This window comes from Pristiophorus japonicus, chromosome 13, assembly GCF_044704955.1.
Source record: "Pristiophorus japonicus isolate sPriJap1 chromosome 13, sPriJap1.hap1, whole genome shotgun sequence".
NCBI lineage: Eukaryota > Metazoa > Chordata > Chondrichthyes > Pristiophoridae > Pristiophorus > Pristiophorus japonicus.
In genome coordinates, this window is record NC_091989.1 from 105397809 (window position 1) to 105417006 (window position 19198).

At 46.6% G+C, this 19198-nt stretch overlaps 1 protein-coding gene across 3 annotated transcripts in view; it reads right to left on the reverse strand.

The window, feature by feature from the left end:
• Positions 1 to 19198, reverse strand: part of ndrg4 (NDRG family member 4) — a 205850-nt gene that overhangs the window by 139339 nt on the left and 47313 nt on the right. For all 3 annotated transcript variants that reach the window (XM_070897801.1, XM_070897802.1, XM_070897800.1), the window contains one exon: positions 15274 to 15318. In XM_070897801.1, the coding sequence (XP_070753902.1) occupies positions 15274 to 15318 (45 nt within the window). The remainder of the gene's footprint in view (positions 1 to 15273; positions 15319 to 19198) is intronic.

Genomic DNA, 19198 nt, shown 5'->3' on the forward strand with positions numbered 1-19198 from the left:
TTTTGCACCAAAATGCATCACCTCACATTTATCTAGGTTAAAATTAATTTTCCATGTATAAATGTCTGTTGTGTTATTATGTGTGATTACACCAGACTTGATGAGTATGCCAGTATTTGTGTAATTGTGCATGTGTACGCTCATGTACATGGTCAGCATATGTCCCAGTGTAAGCATAACTAATCCGTCCAAACACACATGGTGTGAGGGCAGGATTGGTCTCGGCTGTGATGTGCACTCACAGTTAAATGGATTACATAGGATATACAGCACAGAAACTGGCCATTCGATCCAACCAGTCCATGCCGGTGTTTATGCTCCACTTGAGCTTTCTCCCTTCTTTCCTCATCTAAATCTATCAACATAACCCTCTATGCTTGTCTAGCCTCCCCTTAAATGCATCTATACTATTCTCTTCAACCACTCCCTGTGGCAGCGAGTTCCACATTCTCACCACTCTTTGGGTAAAGGATTTTCTGCTGAATTCCCTATTGGATTTCTTGGTGGCTATCTGATATTGATGATCTCTAGTTATGCTCTTCCCCACAAGTGGAAACATTCTCTCTGTATCTACTCTATCAAAACCTTTCATAATTTTAAAGACTGCTATTATGTCACCCCTCAACCTTCTTTTTTCAAGAGAAAAGAGACCCAGATTGTTCATCCTTTCCTGATATGTATATCCTCGCATTTCTGGTATTATCCTTGTAAATCTTCTCTGCACCCTCTTCAGTGACTCTATATCCTTTTTAGAATATTGTGATCAGAACTGTGTGCCGTTCTAACCAGTGTTGTCTAACTAAGGTTTGATACAGGTTTAGTATAACTTCCCTGCTTTTCAATTCTATACCTCAAGAAATAAATCCTAGTTCTTGGTTTGCTTTTTTTATGGTATTGCTAACCTGTGTCACAACTTTTAGTGATTTGAGTGTGTGTATTCCGAGATCCCTTTGTTCCTTTACCCCACCTAGACTCACACCTTCCAAGTAATAAGTGATCTCCCTATTCCTCACATTTATCTGCAAATAAATTTATTTGCCAATTATATGCCCATTCTGCAAGTTTATTAATGTCCTCCTGTAATTTGTTGCAGTCCTCCTCAGTATTAACTATCGCCCCCAATTTGGTGTCATCAGCAAATTTAGAAATTGTGTTTTTGATTCCAAAGTCTATATTGCTAATATAAATTGTGAACAGCAGTGGTCCCAGCACTGATCCTTGTGGAACACCACTACCCACCTTCTGCCACTGTGAATAGCTACCCTTTACCCCGACTCTGCTTTCTGTCTTGAAGCCAGCTAGCTATCCATTCTGCTACTTGTCCCCTAACTCTGCATGCTCTGACCTTGTTCATCAGTCTATTATGGGGTACCTTATCGAAGGCCTTTTTAAAATCGAGATAAATTACATTTACTGCAATACCATTGTCTACTCTCTCGGTTACCTCTTCAAAAAAATTAAATGAGGTCAGTCAAGCAAGACTTCCCCTTTGAAATCCATGCTGACTATTCATTATTATATTTTTGGCTTCTAGGGGGGAGACTTTCACCTTTATTTTCAGCGGTTTTCTCAGCGGTACAGCTGTTTTTGGGAGAGAAACCGCCCGGCGAAAGTTTTCCCCTTACTTTTTGAATGTTACCGCCCACATCTCAAAACTTCAATGTGCACGGCGAGAAAATCGCCAGGGCGTAAATTTGGCCTCAACGAAAGCTGGTCCAGATACCCGAGGAAACTGCCCTGTAAAAGCTGCTTAAAAAGGATGGTAGGTGAGTACTCTGCAAAGAAAGGTAAGTTAAAGGTTCTTTATTTTTTATTTAATTTTAAGATGGCGATTAACTGTAAAACTATCTTGGGAATGTTTTTTTAACTTTTTTTAAATTGTGAATTAAAAAAAAAAGTTTTCCCCTCTCCCTAGGGCCAACCGCAGCCTCGGAATAAATTAAAAAAAAACATTTTAAGAACCGCCCGTTTCACCTAGTTTCACTTTTGACCGCCAAGAAACCTCCGAGAATACTGGTGCAAGATCCATTTTCTCGCCGGGTGATTATTTTTACCTTAAATATGGAAATTCTCGCCAGCGTTAGTTGCAAAACGTTAGCGGTTTGTCTGGGGGGCAATCAGGTGTTGAGGGGCTCTCGGGAAAGTCTAGCCCTAGATGTTCTTCTATTTGCTCCTTTAGTAGGGATTCTATTATTTTTCCTACCACCGATGTTAAGCTGACTGGTCTATAATTCCCTGGGCATATTCTATCCCCTTTCTTCAATATAGGTATTAGCTATCTGCCAGTCCTCTGGCACTAATGAATTATTAAGTATGTGTAGTAATGCCTCTGCTATCTCTTCCCTAGATTATTTTTAAATGTGTGGATGCAATCCATCCGGACCAGGGGTTTGATCCTCTTTGAGTTGGAGTAATTTGTTTAATATATCCCCTCTTTTTATTTTAAATGTTCTTATCCCATTAGTAATCTCATCATCTAATGTCATGTCCACCTGCTCTACCTCCCTGGTAAATACTGAAGCAAAATAATTATATAATATTTCTGCCATCTCTCGATCGTTACCTGTGGTATTATCCGGTCTACCCCTCAAATGGTCCTATTCCCATCCCAACCTTCCTTTTTTATTGAAGTGCCTGTAAAATATTTTACTGTTTAGTTTTATGTTCCTTGATCATTTAATTTCAGAGTTCCTCTTTGCCTTCCTAATTGTTTTTTGACTTCTCTCCTAATCTTTTCATAGTCTCCCTTATCATGCATTCTCCTGCTGTTTATGTACTCAATGCATATCTCTTTCCTTTCCCGGAATTATTCCCTTATGGCTTTATTCATCCATGGATTCTCATTAGTGTTTAGTCTGTTCTTTCCTTTTAGTGGAATATATTGTTCCTGTACTCTGTTGAACACCATTTTAAATGTTTCCCATTGCTATTCTACATCATTTTTTGCCAATATTGTTGCCCATTTAATTTTCCCAAGTTCAATTCTCGGCCCCTCAAAATCAGCTTTTCTCCAATCTATTACCCTGGTTTTCATCACATTATGTCCTTCTCAGTTATCAGAGAATTATAGAAGTTTACAGCATGGAAGGAGGCGATTTCGGCCCATCGTGTCCAAGCCGGCCAACAAAAGGCTATCCAGCCTAATCCCACTTTCCAGCTCTAGGTCCGTAACCCTGTAGGTTACGGCACTTCAGGTGCACATCCAAGTACTTTTTTAATGTGATGAGGGTTTCTGCCTCTACCATCCTTTCAGGCAGTGAGTTCCAGACTCCCAGCACCATCTGGGTGAAGAGATTGCCCCTCAAATCCCCTCTAAATCTTCTATAAATTACTTTAAATGTCTGCCCCCTGGTTGTTGACCTCTCTGCTAAGGGAAATAGGCCATTTCTATCCACTAATACTCTATGCTTCTATTTATTAAGCCAAGGATCCCACGTTCTTCTTTAAACAACCTTATCAACTTGTCCTACCATCTTCAAAGATTTGAATACATAAACCCCCAGATCTCTCTGTTCGTGCACCCCCTTTAAAATTTGTACCATTTATGTTCATACTGCCTCCCCTCATTTCTTTTTCCTAAAATGCATCACTGATCCGCATTAAATTGTATCTGCCATGTGTCTGCCCATTTCTCCAGTCTGTTTATGACCTCCTAAAGTCTGCTACTATCCTGCTCACTATTTTCTATGTTGCCAAGTTTTGCATCATCCGCAAACTTCAGAATTGTAAATTCAAAATCTTATAATATTATGGTCACTAATGCCTAGATGTTCCCCTACTTTTACATCCCTTATCTGCTCTGGTTCATTCCCCAATACTAGATCCAACAGTGAATCCTCCCTTGTTGGGCTTTTTACATATTGGGTTAGAAAGGAGTCCTGTACACATTGTAAGAACTCCATTCCCTTATCCCCTTTACCTACCTTTTCTGTCCAATTAATATCAGGGTAATTGAAATCCCCCATGATTATTATTCCATGTTTTTTATTCATTTCCCTAATTTGTCTGCATATTTGTTCCTCTACCTCCCTTCCACTATTAGATGGTCTATAGACTACACCTAGTGAGATTGAGCAATTATTATCTTTTATCTCTATCCATACGGATTCTATTTTTGTCTTGCCGATAGCTGCATCACTTTTTTCTACTGCCATTATGTTATCCCTCATAAGTACAGCTACTCCACCTCTCCTTGTTCCCTCTCGATCTTTTCTAAATATGTTATACCCTGCAATGTTTAATTCCCAGTCCTGATTTTTCTGTAGCTATGTCTCAGTAATCCCTACTATGTCTGGTTCCTCACAACACACGATTGCCTCCAGCTCCCCTATTTTATTACGAACACTGTGTGCATTGCTGTACAGGCAGTTTAACTCATTTTTAATAGGATTTCCTCTCACTTTATGTTTAACCATCTTTTTAGACTCATGTTCTATAACTCTATTTATTCCCTTGCCATCAATGTCCCCCCTTACTTTATTCTTTCCTATCCTCCCTTTTCCTGTTTTGTTTATATTTAGACTGGTTACGTTTCTTGTAGATCCCTCCTCCCATCTTACTAGTTTAAAGCCTTTGCCACCTCCCTATTTACCCTTTCCACTTGGACATAGGTCCCATCCTGGTACAGGTGGAGCTCGTCCCAGGCTCCTTCCTGTCCCAGAACTGGTGCCAGTGTCCCATGAAAAGGAACCCTTCTTCCCACACCAGCCCTTTAGCCAAGTGTTAATTCTCCTGATCTGTCTGTTTCTATGCCAATTTGCATGTGGCTCAGGCAATAATCCAGAGATTATTACTCTCAAGGTTCTGCTTTTTAATTTGGAGCCTAACTCCTGATACTGTTTCAGCAGGACCACCTGCCTGTGCCTACCTGTGTCGTCTGTTCCAGAATGGACCACAACAATTGGATTTACCTCATTCCTTTCCAAGTTCCTCTCCAGCCGTCGTGAAATATCTCTTAGCCTGTCACCAAGTAGGCAACACACGCTTCTGGATACTTGTTCTTGGCTGCAGAGGACGCTATCTATCCCCCTAACTATAGAGTCCCCTATCACAACCATATTTCTATTCTGCTCTTCCCTCTTGGACAGTCTTCCGAGCCATGGTGCCTTGGTCGGCATTGTGGCCATCCTCCTGCAGTCTTTTTCCTTGTCATCACAGGTAGCGAGTACATCGTACCTGTTGGACAGGACCAGTATCTGCAGGACCTCTTTCTCAACCTCTCCTAAATTCCTGCTACCCGACTCCCTCACATTCACACCCTCCCTTTCCTGAACCTATGCTTTTCTTTGGGGTGTGACTGTATTCTGGATAAAACTGTCCAGAAATTCCACCCCCCCTCCCTCTGGTTTGATTGTGTGTGTGTTGTGAGTCTGTGTGTTGTGACAATTGGACATCTCAAAGCACTTTACAGCCAATGAAGTATTTTTGGCGTGTAGTCACTGTTATAATGTAGTGTATATGACAAGGATGCAGTTATTTCACTGTGAAAATGCTCTGGTTGGCTCACCATTATCACATGACTTGATTGCTGATTGGTCCCCTTGGAGGATAAGCCACACCCAGAGGTTTCTCTGGAATGTGTAATTGGAACCGCCCAGCCCAAGTTCTGAATGACTTTGCAAAGTGTAATTCGAGCCATTCTGACGTCAGACCCCAGAGAGGATAGAGCTGCACCAACCCAGCAAAAGCCTCCAATTTCCTGACCCCATACCAGGCCAAGTGCGTGCCTTCCCCAGCTGAAGTTCATGACACCCCGAGCCCAAGTTCATCGCCTCCCCTAATCCAAGTTCCTTACACCAGCCCCCCCAGCCCAAGTTCATGCCCACACCCCCAGCCCAAGTTCCTGACCTTACATAGATGGGACATTGTGTGTGGGTCACGGATTGCTAACAGGTTTACTGGGTATGAAGTGAATAGTAACAGTGTCGTAACTTCCGGATTTCATCCACTCAAACGATGAACCTTGTAACACACGCACCGAGCTTTCCAAGAAATCGGGTGTGGGTGTAAAGGGGGTTGGAAGAACGTGATACGTCTTTTCTGAATTCCCTCCAATCCCCCCTCCCGCTTCTCCTCCCTCTCCCATCTCTCTCTCTGATCCCCCCCTCTCTCTCCACCCCCCATGTCTCTCTCTCTCTCTCCCCCCACCCCGTGTCTCTCTCTCCACCACCTCCCATTTCTCACTCTCCCCTGCCCACCTCCATTTGTCTCTCTCTCTCACACCGCGCCCCCCCCCCATGTCTCTCTCTCTCCATCTATCCCCCGGTGTCTCTATTTCACCCCCCCATCCCCCGTGTCTCTCTCTCTCTCTCTCTCTCTTCCCCCTCCCCCCCCCCCCCGTGTCTCTCTCCACCCACCAACTCTCTCTCTCTCTCTCTCTCTCTCTCTCCCCCACTACCTCCATTGTTTTCTTTCCCAAAGAGGGCAGCGCAAATGTTGCAAATAATGCAATAGCAAATCCAGCTCCAGGCTTCAGCAGAAATTGTTTCAGCAGCGGACTTGTTGGAAGATCGGGGCCCCATTTCCAGTTCCGATTTCAGGTCTGTAAAGTTTGCGCATGCGCAAGAGGCGTCGGGTGCAGAGTCCAGAGGACGCAGGCGCAGAAAAAACACAGTGCAAATAGTCACAATGATATGTCAATGTGTGTATCATTGTGTGTGTACGCCAGTGTCCATATCAGTGTGTGTAAGTGTACATACCAATGTTTGTACATCAGTGTGCATGTGTACATCAATGTGTGCTTTTGTATGCCTGTGTCAGTATGCTTGCCTGGGGTGTAAGAGTTGAATGTAAGAAAGCCTCACCTCTCTGTTGACAGTAAGTATCTCAAATGAAATTAATTTAAGCGGCCTGTATACATCAAAAAAAACATTCAGTTCTTCCAGTGTCCTGGCCAACATATCTCCCTCAACAAACACCACCAAAATCAGATCAACTGGTCATTAGACTCATAAGTGTTTATGGAAATTGATTGCTTAATGTGCCTACATAATAACAGTGACTGCACTTTGAAACTAAATCATTGTCTGTGAGGTTATTTGGGATGTCCTAAGGATATAAAAGGTGCTGTTTAAATGCAAATTCTTTCTATCTCTACACGAGAGCTCTGTGACAGAGGCTCGGTCATTTTCAAACAGGAACATTACTGTATAATACCTTTAAATAGACAGAATCGTGTGATTTAAAGATTGGTTTCACCCAGCAGTATTTTTAAAGAAGTCCTTTGGCTTGGAGCCTGGGAAGCCAAAGACACATTATGGTTCAGAGATTCTCCACCATTTCTATGAAAATCAAGCTGTGGATACGACGGCAGATATGCAAGCCAGCCGGAATGCACACACATTGTTCAAAGGATTATTGAATTATTGATCATTTGAAGGATCACGGGTATTTTATTTGCGAGTTCCAGCTACGAATCCTTAGATGCTGAAGATGGTTTCTCTGCCAGTCAGGGGTTTAACAGAAACAAAATTTCCAAATGGCCAGAAGACCACACGAATTTGTTCAATATTATAAATTATGCCCGATTTCTATTTTTGTGTTTTGATAGCATATTTTGGATACAAACTGAATCAAGAAACAGTATCGAAAAAAAATAAATCTTAAGTGTATTGCCCTGATCTCAGCTGGGGCAGTGGTACCTCATTACGGAGGGTCTCGGACTCTCGAGTTCGGAAGGGAACAATCAGCTCCCAGGTCCTGGTTGCTATTCAGTGACTACTGCTGGGAATTGCGGACATGGGGTTGTCGGGTAGCGGCAGGGTTGGGCACTTCTATAGTTCCCCTTTCAATGTTTAAATAGCCCGACGGCACTCGTGAAGGATGGCTGTTCTTGGGTGAGGTACCTGGGAGTGTTGTTAAACTGTGCCCTAGCATGTGTCAGCCTGCAGGAGGGGGAAAGGAACATTCAATGCAGCCAAAAGACAAAGCAAGCAGTCTCAGCACAGAACTCACCCCAGTAAAACACGAGGCAGTGATTTCCCGAACCTTGCAAGCTTGGCATGTTGGTGGGGGATGTTTCAGCCCATCTGCTGCTGAAACCCTCATCCATGCTCTTGTTACCTCCAGACTTAACTATTCCAATACTCTACTGCCCGGCCCCCCCCATCTGCCTGTGATGCTTCCCTTTAATTGTCCAATTGTTTTAAATTTGACATACACATTGGGGTCAAAATTCGTTACTGCCGTTTTTGAGGCAGTGTCACCGCCCGAATGCTGATTTTACCACCGGGTGTTAGGTGCAGGCTCCAACTGCCAAATTCAGTTTTTACACCCAAAGATGAGAGAGCAGTGCTAAATGGTGGCATGACTCACTCATCCTCGGGCAGGAGCTCAGGAGGCCGACTGAATTTCACAACGGGAGGCTGCCCGCCACGCTAGCTGGAAAATGGGAAGGAAAGGGAAGGAAAAAAAACTCAAACTTCTCCGACCGACACACAAAGTTCCCCACTGTTACAACGAATGAAAAGATGAAATAAATAAAGAAAAAAAACTAACCTTGATCTCTGGGTGAATACGCCCAAGCACCGCGATGTTCCCTCCGCTTTTCCTGGGCAGTACGGATATCGCGGGAGCGGCACCAAGTGGGCGTTGCATGCTGGATGACATCACCACGTGGGTGGCGTTAGATGGTGCAGCGTTACCCCTTGGCGCCTCTACCAAAGAGCCTATTGAATTTCTCCCGATCTGTGGACGCCGCTTAACACCGACGGTAAGCCTTTGCCACCCATTAGCCACCCAGCGCTGGTGCTAACGGGCGACATCATAAAGGGAATTTCGAGCCCATTATTTCCCACTCTTATCAATGGCACCATCCCTAGACTAATCAGGATTCGCCATTATTATGCCAATGAGCTCAAACCAGAAAATTGAGTGCACGGTTGGGATTCAGGTGGATCTTAATGCCATGCAAACCAAATTAGAAGCACCTTACATCTGAAGACAAAACTCAGCCCATGGAATTTTACAGCACAGAAGAAGTAGGCTATTCAGCCCGCTGATCCTGTGCCAGCTCACAGGCGAACTCTCCATTTATCCACATTCCTCATACATTTCAACATTTTCCATGTCCAAAATCTATCTATTTCCTGTTTAAAAGCTATTACGGATTCTGCTTCCACTGCAGTGTCTGGAAGGGCATTTCATGCCCTAACGATCCTCTCCGCTCCCTGCAGAGTTGTGGCGCTCCATTGCACATCAATCAAAGAGATCATCTGGTCATTAACATAAGAACACAAGAAATAGGAGCAGGAGTAGGCCACCTGGGCCCTCGAGCCTGCTCCGCCATTTAATAAGATCATGGCTGATCTGATCATGGACTCAGCTCCACTTCCCTGCCCGCTCCCCATAACCCTTTACTCCCTTATCACTCAAAAATCTGTCTATCTCCACCTTAAATATATTCAATGACCCAGCCTCCACAGCTCTCTGGTGCAGAGAATTCCACAGATTTACAACCCTCAGAGAAGAAATTCCTCCTCATCTCAGTTGTAAATGGGTGGTCCCTTATTCTGAGACTATGTCCCCAAGTTTTAGTTTCCCCTTTGAGTGGAAATATCCTCTGAATCCACCTTGTCGAGCCCCCTCATTATTTTATATGTTTCAATAAGATCACCTCATTCTTCTGAACTCCAATGTATATAGGCACAAACTACTCAACCTATCTTCATAAGTCAACCCCCTCATCTCCAGAATCAACCGAGTGAACCTTCTCTGAACAACCTCCAATACAAGTATATCCCTCCTTAAATATGGAGACCAAAACTGTACGCAGTACCCCAAGTGTGGCTTCCCCAAATACCCTGAACAGTTGTAGCAGGACTTCACTGCTTTTATATTCTATCCCCATGTAATAAAGGCCAACATTACATTTGCATTCCTGATTACTTGCTGTACCTGCATACTAATTTTTTGTGTTTCATGCACAAGAACCCCCAGATCCCTCTGTACTGCAGCACTTTGCAATTTTTCTTCATTTAAATTATAATTTGTTTTTCTATTTTTTTCTGCCAAAGTTTATGACCTCACATTTTCCCACATTGTACTCCATCTGCCAAATTTTTGCCCACTCACTTAGTCTGTCTATATCCCTTTGCAGATTTTTTTTGTGTCCTCCTCACAATTTATCAGCAAACTTGGCTACATTACACTCGGGTCCCTTCATCTAAGTCATTAATATAGATTGTAAATAGTTGAGGACCCAGCACCGATTGCTGCAGCATCCCACTAGTCACTGTTTGCCAACTGGAAAATGACCGATTTATCTCGACTCTGTTTTCTGTTAGTTAGCCAATCTCTATCCATGCTAATATATTACCCCCAATCCCATGAACTTTTATCTTGTGCAGTAACCTTTTATGTGGCACCTTATCGAATGCCTTCTGGAAATCCAAATACACCACATCCACTGGTTCCCCCTTATCCGCCCTGCTCATTACATCCTCAAAGAACTCCAGCAAATTTGTCAAACATGATTTCCTTTTCATAAAACCATGCGGACTCTGCTTGATTGAATTATGCTTTTCCAAATGTCCTGCAACTGCTTCCTTAATAATGGACTCCAGCAGTTTCCAATGACAGATGTTAGACTAACTGGTCTATAGTTTCCTGTTTATGTCTGTCGCCTTTTTAAAATTATTACATTGCTGTTTGTGGGAGCTTGCTGTGTGTAAATTGGCTGCTGCTTTTTCTACATTACAACAGTGACTACACGTCAAATTTACTTAATTGGCTGTAAAGTGCTTCGAGACATCCTGAGGTCATGAAAGACGCTATATAAAAGCAAGTCATTTTGTTCTTTCACAGAACCTGCTGGTTGTTTTCTCAACATATTTGGTGCTTTTGTTTTATTTGCTTGAAGCCAGTGATTCATCCAAAACCTCCAAAAAATAATCTAATTAGCGCCTGGAAACTGTGACCAAGTCACACTGCCACCCGAAGTGGGTGTTAATTGAGACGGTGACATTCAAACAGAATTGAAATTCAAACCCTGTCCTTACTATCTTAATGAAAACTGAACTCTCGTCAATTAAGGACTAAGCATTAGAATTATTGGGACAGTTTCAGACTCAATATTCACATTATTCATGTGACAGCTATTAAGTTTTGGTTCATAATTTGAGGCGACAGTGGATCATTACTAAGCTCTTATGCAAATGATTGTGTGACCAACACATTAACTAAAAATAGCAAATATCCTGTTCAATAACAATCTCTCAGACGTCCAAACACTTATCAGCAAAAGCTCTAATATGCCTAAAGAATTTGCACGGCAGGATTTGGTATTGGTGGAGGATATCATTCCGATACTGAGTCACGGGAAACCTCTGCAGCCAAACAACTTGTTACCGTAGAACTGAGAGGAGGCAGGAAAGAGAGAAAAGTTCATCTAGCTGATCCCATCATTCAGGAGCATGCTCAGGAGCCTCTCCGATCATTGTCACCTGCCTCCATGCTAAGCCTATAGAGATACAGTTCTTCTGTTTAGTTACTGGGGGGCGGGGGGTAAAAATATTTTTTTATGTGGGAGGATTTAATGACTTTTTCGGAGTGCAAAAATGAGACAATCAGACAAGTGATAGATAAACAGAAGACAGACACCTCACTCCACAGCTTCTTGCCAAGTCTATACTATGAGGTCTGTGTGAAATAAGCTAAAAACAGTGAAAATAAATTAAACAACCTGGAATTCGAAATCCTCATCCTACTCAAGGATTATAGTCGAGAATAGGGACAATTCCTTTTTCTCAAAGACCTACTCCCTCTCCTGCCCCCTCCATCCTCACTCCACTGCCAAGTGTGAGGAGCTTATGGCTTTCTTCACCTCAAAGATCGAGACCATCTGCAGATGCATCGCGTGCCATCGCCTCCTCCTCGCTGACCCTGTACTGCTCCCTAACTTCTCCCCCATCCCTCCCTCCAACTTCACCAGGCTCATTTCGCATCTCATTGCACCCAACTCCTGGCCACTCAACTACCTCTCAAAAGGATAAGGGGTAGGCCATTTAAGACCGAGATGAGGAGAAACTTCTTCACTCAGAGAGTTGTTAACCTGTGGAATTCTCTACCACAGAGAGTTGTTGATGCCAGTTCATTGGATATATTCAAGAGGGAGTTAGATATGGTCCTTACAGCTAAAGGGATCAAGGGGTATAGCGAGAAAGCAGAAAAGGGGTACTGAGGTGAATAATCAGCCATGATCTTATTGAATGGTGGTGCAGGCTCGAAGGACAGTACAGCCTACTCCTGCACCTCTTTTCTATGTTTCCTATTTTTTTATGTAACAGGATTCCAGTTCAAACATTAATATCTCTTATTATTTATATTCCCTTCCTTTCTAGTATTGCAGCTCTTGGAAGCACAACGCTGTATCATGGGTTGCTGGAAAGTATTTGTTTTGCCCGCGATTTGTTCCTGATCAATTATACTATTGGACCAAAAGTCAGCAGGCAGTGGCCAGTCGCTTGCTGTGATGGGAGAATCAGAGGGCCTGCTTACCCCGGCGTGGACCTACAAACAGCCCAGATACAGAGCCGCACTGGCAACTAGTTATCTTTCCATAGGAGAGTTGTGGAGCACTGCCTGCCTCTGCTCCTGGCCTGTGATGTGGATCACTGCCCCTTGCCCTGTGATGTGGATCACTGCCCCTTGCCCTGTGATGTGGATCACTGCCCCTTGCCCTGTGATGTGGATCACGGCCCCCTTGCCCTGTGATGTGGATCACTGCCCCTTGCCCTGTGATGTGGATCACTGCCCCTTGCCCTGTGATGTGGATCACTGCCCCTTGCCCTGTGATGTGGATCACGGCCCCCTTGCCCTGTGATGTGGATCACGGCTCCTTGGCGTGTGATGTGAATCACGGCCCCCTTGCCCTGTGATGTGGATCACGGCCCCCTTGCCCTGTGATGTGGCTCACGGCTCCTTGGCGTGTGATGTGAATCACGGCCCCCTTGCCCTGTGATGTGGATCACGGCCCCTTGGCGTGTGATGTGGATCACGGCCCACTTGCCCTGTGATGTGGATCACGGCCCCCCTTGCCCTGTGATGTGGATCACGGCCCCTTGGCGTGTGATGTGGATCATGGCCCCTTGGCCTGTGATGTGGATCACGGCCCCCTTGCCCTGTGATGTGGATCACGGCCCCCTTGCCCTGTGATGTGGATCACGGCCCCCTTGCCCTGTGATGTGGATCACGGCCCCCCTTGCCCTGTGATGTGGATCACGGCCCCCTTGCCCTGTGATGTGGATCACGGCCCCCTTGCCCTGTGATGTGGATCACGGCCCCCCTTGCCCTGTGATGTGGATCACGGCCCCTTGGCGTGTGATGTGGATCACGGCCCCCCCTTGCCCTGTGATGTAGATCACGGCCCCCCCCTTGCCCTGTGATGTAGATCACGGCCCCCCCCCTTGCCCTGTGATGTAGATCACGGCCCCCCCTTGCCCTGTGATGTGGATCACGGTCCCCTTGCCCTGTGATGTGGATCACGGCCCCCCCCTTGCCCTGTGATGTAGATCACGGCCCCCCCTTGCCCTGTGATGTAGATCACGGTCCCCTTGCCCTGTGATGTGGATCACGGCCCCCCCCTTTCCCTGTGATGTGGATCACGGCCCCTTGCCCTGTGATATGGATCACGGCCCCCCCTTGCCCTGTGATGTGGATCACGGCCCCTTGGCGTGTGATGTGGATCACGGCACCCCCCCTTGCCCTGTGATGTGGATCACGGCCCCTTGCCCTGTGATGTGGATCACAGCCCCTTGCCCTGTGATGTGGATCACGGCCCCCCCTTGCCCTGTGATGTAGATCACGGCCCCCCCTTGCCCTGTGATGTGGATCACGGCCCCCCCTTGCCCTGTGATGTGGATCACGGCCCCTTGCCCTGTGATGTAGATCACGGTCCCCTTGCCCTGTGATGTGGATCACGGCCCCCCCCTTGCCCTGTGATGTAGATCACGGCCCCCCCTTGCCCTGTGATGTAGATCACGGTCCCCTTGCCCTGTGATGTGGATCACGGCCCCCCCCCTTGCCCTGTGATGTAGATCACGGCCCCCCCTTGCCCTGTGATGTAGATCACGGCCCCCCCTTGCCCTGTGATGTGGATCACGGCCCCTTGGCGTGTGATGTGGATCACGGCACCCCCCCTTGCCCTGTGATGTGGATCACGGCCCCTTGCCCTGTGATGTGGATCACAGCCCCCCCTTGCCCTGTGATGTAGATCACGGCCCCCCCTTGCCCTGTGATGTAGATCACGGCCCCCCCCTTGCCCTGTGATGTAGATCATGGCCCCTCCCTTGCCCTGTGATGTAGATCACGGCCCCCCCTTGCCCTGTGATGTAGATCACGGTCCCCTTGCCCTGTGATGTGGATCACGGCCCCCCCCTTGCCCTGTGATGTGGATCACGGCCCCTTGCCCTGTGATATGGATCACGGCCCCTTGGCGTGTGATGTGGATCACGGCCCCCCCCTTGCCCTGTGATGTGGATCACGGCCCCTTGCCCTGTGATGTGGATTACAGCCCCTTGCCCTGTGATGTGGATTACAGCCCCTTGCCCTGTGATGTGGATCACGGCCCCTTGCCCTGTGATGTGGATTACAGCCCCTTGCCCTGTGATATGGATCACGGCCCCTTGGCGTGTGATGTGGATCACGGCCCCCCCCTTGCCCTGTGATATGGATCACGGCCCCTTGCCCTGTGATGTGGATCACGGCCCCCCCCTTGCCCTGTGATGTGGATCACGGCCCCTTGCCCTGTGATGTGGATTACAGCCCCTTGCCCTGTGATGTGGATCACGGCCCCCCCCTTGCCCTGTGATGTGGATCACGGCCCCCCCCCTTGCCCTGTGATGTGGATCACGGCCCCCCCCCTTGCCCTGTGATGTGGATCACGGCCCCCCCCCTTGCCCTGTGATGTGGATCACGGCCCCCCCTTGCCCTGTGATGTGGATCACGGCCCCCCCTTGCCCTGTGATGTAGATCACGGTCCCCTTGCCCTGTGATGTGGATCACGGCCCCTTGCCCTGTGATGTGGAGCACGGCCGCTTGCTGTGTGATATGGATCACGGCCTGCCTCTGCTCTTGGCCTGTGGTGTGGTGCTGGCAAGAGCAAGCCTAACCAGTGGGAGAAAATACATTTTATAATCATCAAGGCCAAAGGAATTCCTGAGGCAGTTCATACAGTGACAGATACAAATTCTGTCCCCAGAGATTACACTGATCCCAGTAGCACTGAAGACTCTTCCTCAGAGGGGTACAATGTCAAAAAGGTTTAATGTACAGTACCTGCCAGTCTGAGTCCATGGGGGGCAGGAATACATCACAATTCTCCTGCAAGAAAAAAAGAGAGAATGTGACATGGAACGATGATGAAGGATCTTCATTAGTTGTAGTGTTTTAGAGACAGAGTCAGGGATCAGCCTATCACACAGTCAGGGATCAGCCTATCACACAGTCAGGGATCAGCCAATCGCAGTCAGGGATCAGCCTATCACACAGTCAAGGATCAGCCTATCACACAGTCAGGGATCAGCATATCGCAGTCAGGGATCAGCCTGTCGCATAGTCAGAGATCAGCCTATCACACAGTCAGGGATCAGCATATCACACAGTCAGGGATCAGCCTATCACACAGTCAGGGATTAAACTGTCATTGTAACCCATGAAGAAACTGACCTAAGTTGTACACCGTGAGAACATTGACCAATAGGTGGTGAACTTGTGGGAGACACACCTAACCTGGACTTTCAGGTATAAAAGGGGAAGCTCCACCCACCTTCACAACTTCAGTGCTGGCAAATAAAGGTTACTGGTCACAGTATGGGCCTCGTGTGTATTTAGACTGTATAGTGAGGACATATTATTGGCGATGAGAAACTAGGATTTAAACCACACGAGTATGGCCACTAGCAGCACAGACGAGAGGTACTGTGTTGGTGATGATTGGGACGATTTTATTGAGAGACTACAGCAAAGTTTCGTCACTAAGGAATGGCTGGGACAGGATTCGGCCGACAAACGCAGGGCTCATCTACTGACAGTTTGTGGATCCAGGACGTACTCCCTGATGAAGGACCTTCTAGCGCCAGAGAAGCCGGCGGATAAAACTTTTGAAGAGCTCAGTAAGTTGATCGGGGAACACCTTAAACCGGCGAGCAGCATGCACATGGCAAGACACCAGTTTTACACGCACCAGCGGCGAGAAGGGCAAAGCGTTCTAGACTTTGTGGCAGACCTCCGGCCACTGGCGAGCCTATGTAAGTTCCCAGATGCATGCAGAGCGGAGATGCTGCGAGACTTTTTTATTGAGGGCATCGGACACGCTGGGGTTTTCAGGAAACTGATTGAGACCAGAGACTTGACCCTGGAAACGGCAGCTTTGATGGCCCAGACATTTATCTCAGGGGAGGAAGAGACCAGAATGATGTTTGACAAAAATCTTGGTTTAAATGCAGCAAATGGACAGGGAATCAACATTGTTAACGCAGCACATGGTTCTCCAGGCAGATAGGGGCAATCGGACATGCCCGAGCATGTAGTCGAACCCAAAGGGGAAATTCAACAGAGACAATGGCTAGCTGAACGGCGATTCATGCCATCGCAAGGGACAATGCGGCCAGTAATGGGGCCATCAACACCTGTTAATGGTGCGTTTAAGGACAGTTACAGAGACAGTCAGAGACGATTGACTGGTAATGGACCTTTTGTTTCCAACAACGGCTCATGTTGGAGGTGTGGAGGCAAAAACACAGCCAGAGCTTGCATGCATCAGCAACATACCTGCAGAAATTGCAACGTCAGCAGTCACTTGGCGCGTATGTGCAGAAAGCCTGCAGCCAGGTTGATGTACGAGGAGGACGGGGACGATGTAAGTCCTACGAGGCCAAATGGACACTGGGGGAAATCGCTGGAAGCTGAAGTTCAGCGAGTTTATGTGGAGCACATATACAGTTCATACACCAGCACGCCACCGATAATGATGAAAGTGCTCCTGAATGGCATCCCAGTATCAATGGAGCTAGTCACGGGGGCCAGCCAGTCCATGATGAGTATCAAACAGTTCGACAAGTTGTGGGCATCCAAGGCCAGGAGACCAAAATTATTGCTAATTGACGCACAGCTACGGACATATATAAAGGAGATCATTCCGGTGCTAGGCAGCACCACGGTAGTCGTGACCCACAAAGATTCGAAGAACAGGCTGCCACTCTGGATTGTCCTGGGGGACGGTCCCGCACTGCTGGGGAGGAGTTGGCTGGCTGTCATGAACTGGAAATGGGGCGATGTCAATGCAATTTCTTCTGTGGAGCGAATATCATGCTCACAGGTCCTGGACAAATTTGACTCACTATTTCAACCCGGCATTGGCACTTTCATGGGGACCAAGGTAGTGATTCACATAAACCCAGACGCCAGGCCAGTACACCACAAGGCCAGAGCAGTGCCGTACGTGATGTGGGAAAAGATAGAAGATGAATTGGACCACCTGCTGAGGGAATCATCATCTCGCCAGTCGAATTCAGTGACTGGGCAAGCCCGATTGTGCCGGTGCTCAAGGCGGATGGGTCAGTCAGGATATGTGATGATTACAAGGCCACCATCAATCGGGAGTCACTCCAAGACCAGTATCCGCGTGTTGCAGTTGATTTTTGGACATAGCAAAGCAGGATGGGGTAAGCCACCACTAAATGAACTTTGTACCAAGAAGCCTATCTGCTGTCCCTGATATGAACGCTGCAGCAACAAGTGACTCCTGGCCAGGTGCAGGCCATTGTTTCATAGAAAGCTTTGCAACAGAATAACTCACCACAAAAGAAGATACAGAGGAAGGGCCCCCAAACTCGCACCATGCTATCAGGTTTCACTCGGACTAAAAAGTTGTATGTAAATGAATTGTGTTGCCATATGGATTGATTGGTTGTATGTAAATGAATTTAAATGATTGTATTCCGCCCCCTGTAAACTGCTTATAACCCCGCGGCACCAGGCACTCGGAGAGAAGGTGTTCACAGATCGCGGGATCTCAACTCTTCTCCTAGAGCTCTGTTAGCAATAAAGTCGTCTCTCTTACTTTACTAGAGTCTATGTGAATTTATTTTCATTAACAAATTGGCGTAGTCGGCAGGATACCGCAGAGCTGGATAGTCGTATGACCCAGTAGAACAGGATAGTAGTCAATTTCTGACCACCCAGAAATTATACTGGGGGAAGCGGCTGGCCGGCGAAGTGGTATCAAACGAATAAAATAGATTAAGTGAAGAAAGAGACATAACTTGATAGTATGTGATAGTATGTGATAAGAGTTAAGAAATTCAGACTGTAGTGGCGTACAACGCAGACTGAAAGTAATGTAATTAATGATGCGGGGGTTGATTATTTTAGTCCAATGTTCATAGGTGGTGATATAGAAATTGGTGCGGAAGGGAGCTGATCACTCCAACCAAGAGCCGGACTCCGGTGGTAAGGAAACACGTTAATCTTCGCAAGCAAGACAAGAGGTCTCTGTGAGGTGAATCGTGGCCATGAGTATTTAAGTTCGGAAATTCTATAAACTAGAGGGGAATACAGGAACATAGAATAAACATCTTCAATGGCAGGTAAGGAAACGGATGTAAAATGTTGACCGCCCGGGTCCCTAATTAACTCTTACATGACCGATCGACAAGTCTTAATTAAAAGAAAAATGCAGAAAGACGGCTGGGATGTATCCCAGACATTAGAACAACAACGAAATCGGATGGCAAAACAAAAGAAAGATAAAACCAAAAAGGCCGGAGTATTACTAGTACATCAGTTAGCAGGACTAATTGAGCAAGTAAAGGACGTTAGAGAGAAAAGGGAAGAGAAAAGTAAACAATTAAGTTAGGCACAAGGAAAATGTAGGGAATGGGAAAAGAAATGCCTGGCGTTAGAACAACAGATTCAGAACCATTCCCAATGGGGGGGAGAAACAGCCTCACTGCCCCCTTACGAAGGTTACCAAGGTGAGGCAACAGCCCCGGGTCAGGAAGATCTAGAAACCTTCCCGGCGGCGCCAGTCACCAGGGGAGGAACTGCAGCGAATCCCACTGCAATCTATAAACCATTTACCCCCGGCGAGAGACAGCAGATACTGGCATCCCTGGGTAAATTACAACCCCAGTGTACGAATACCAAATTTTGGGCAGAGCTGGATACAGTTTGGGTGGGCCACCAACTACACCTCAGAGAT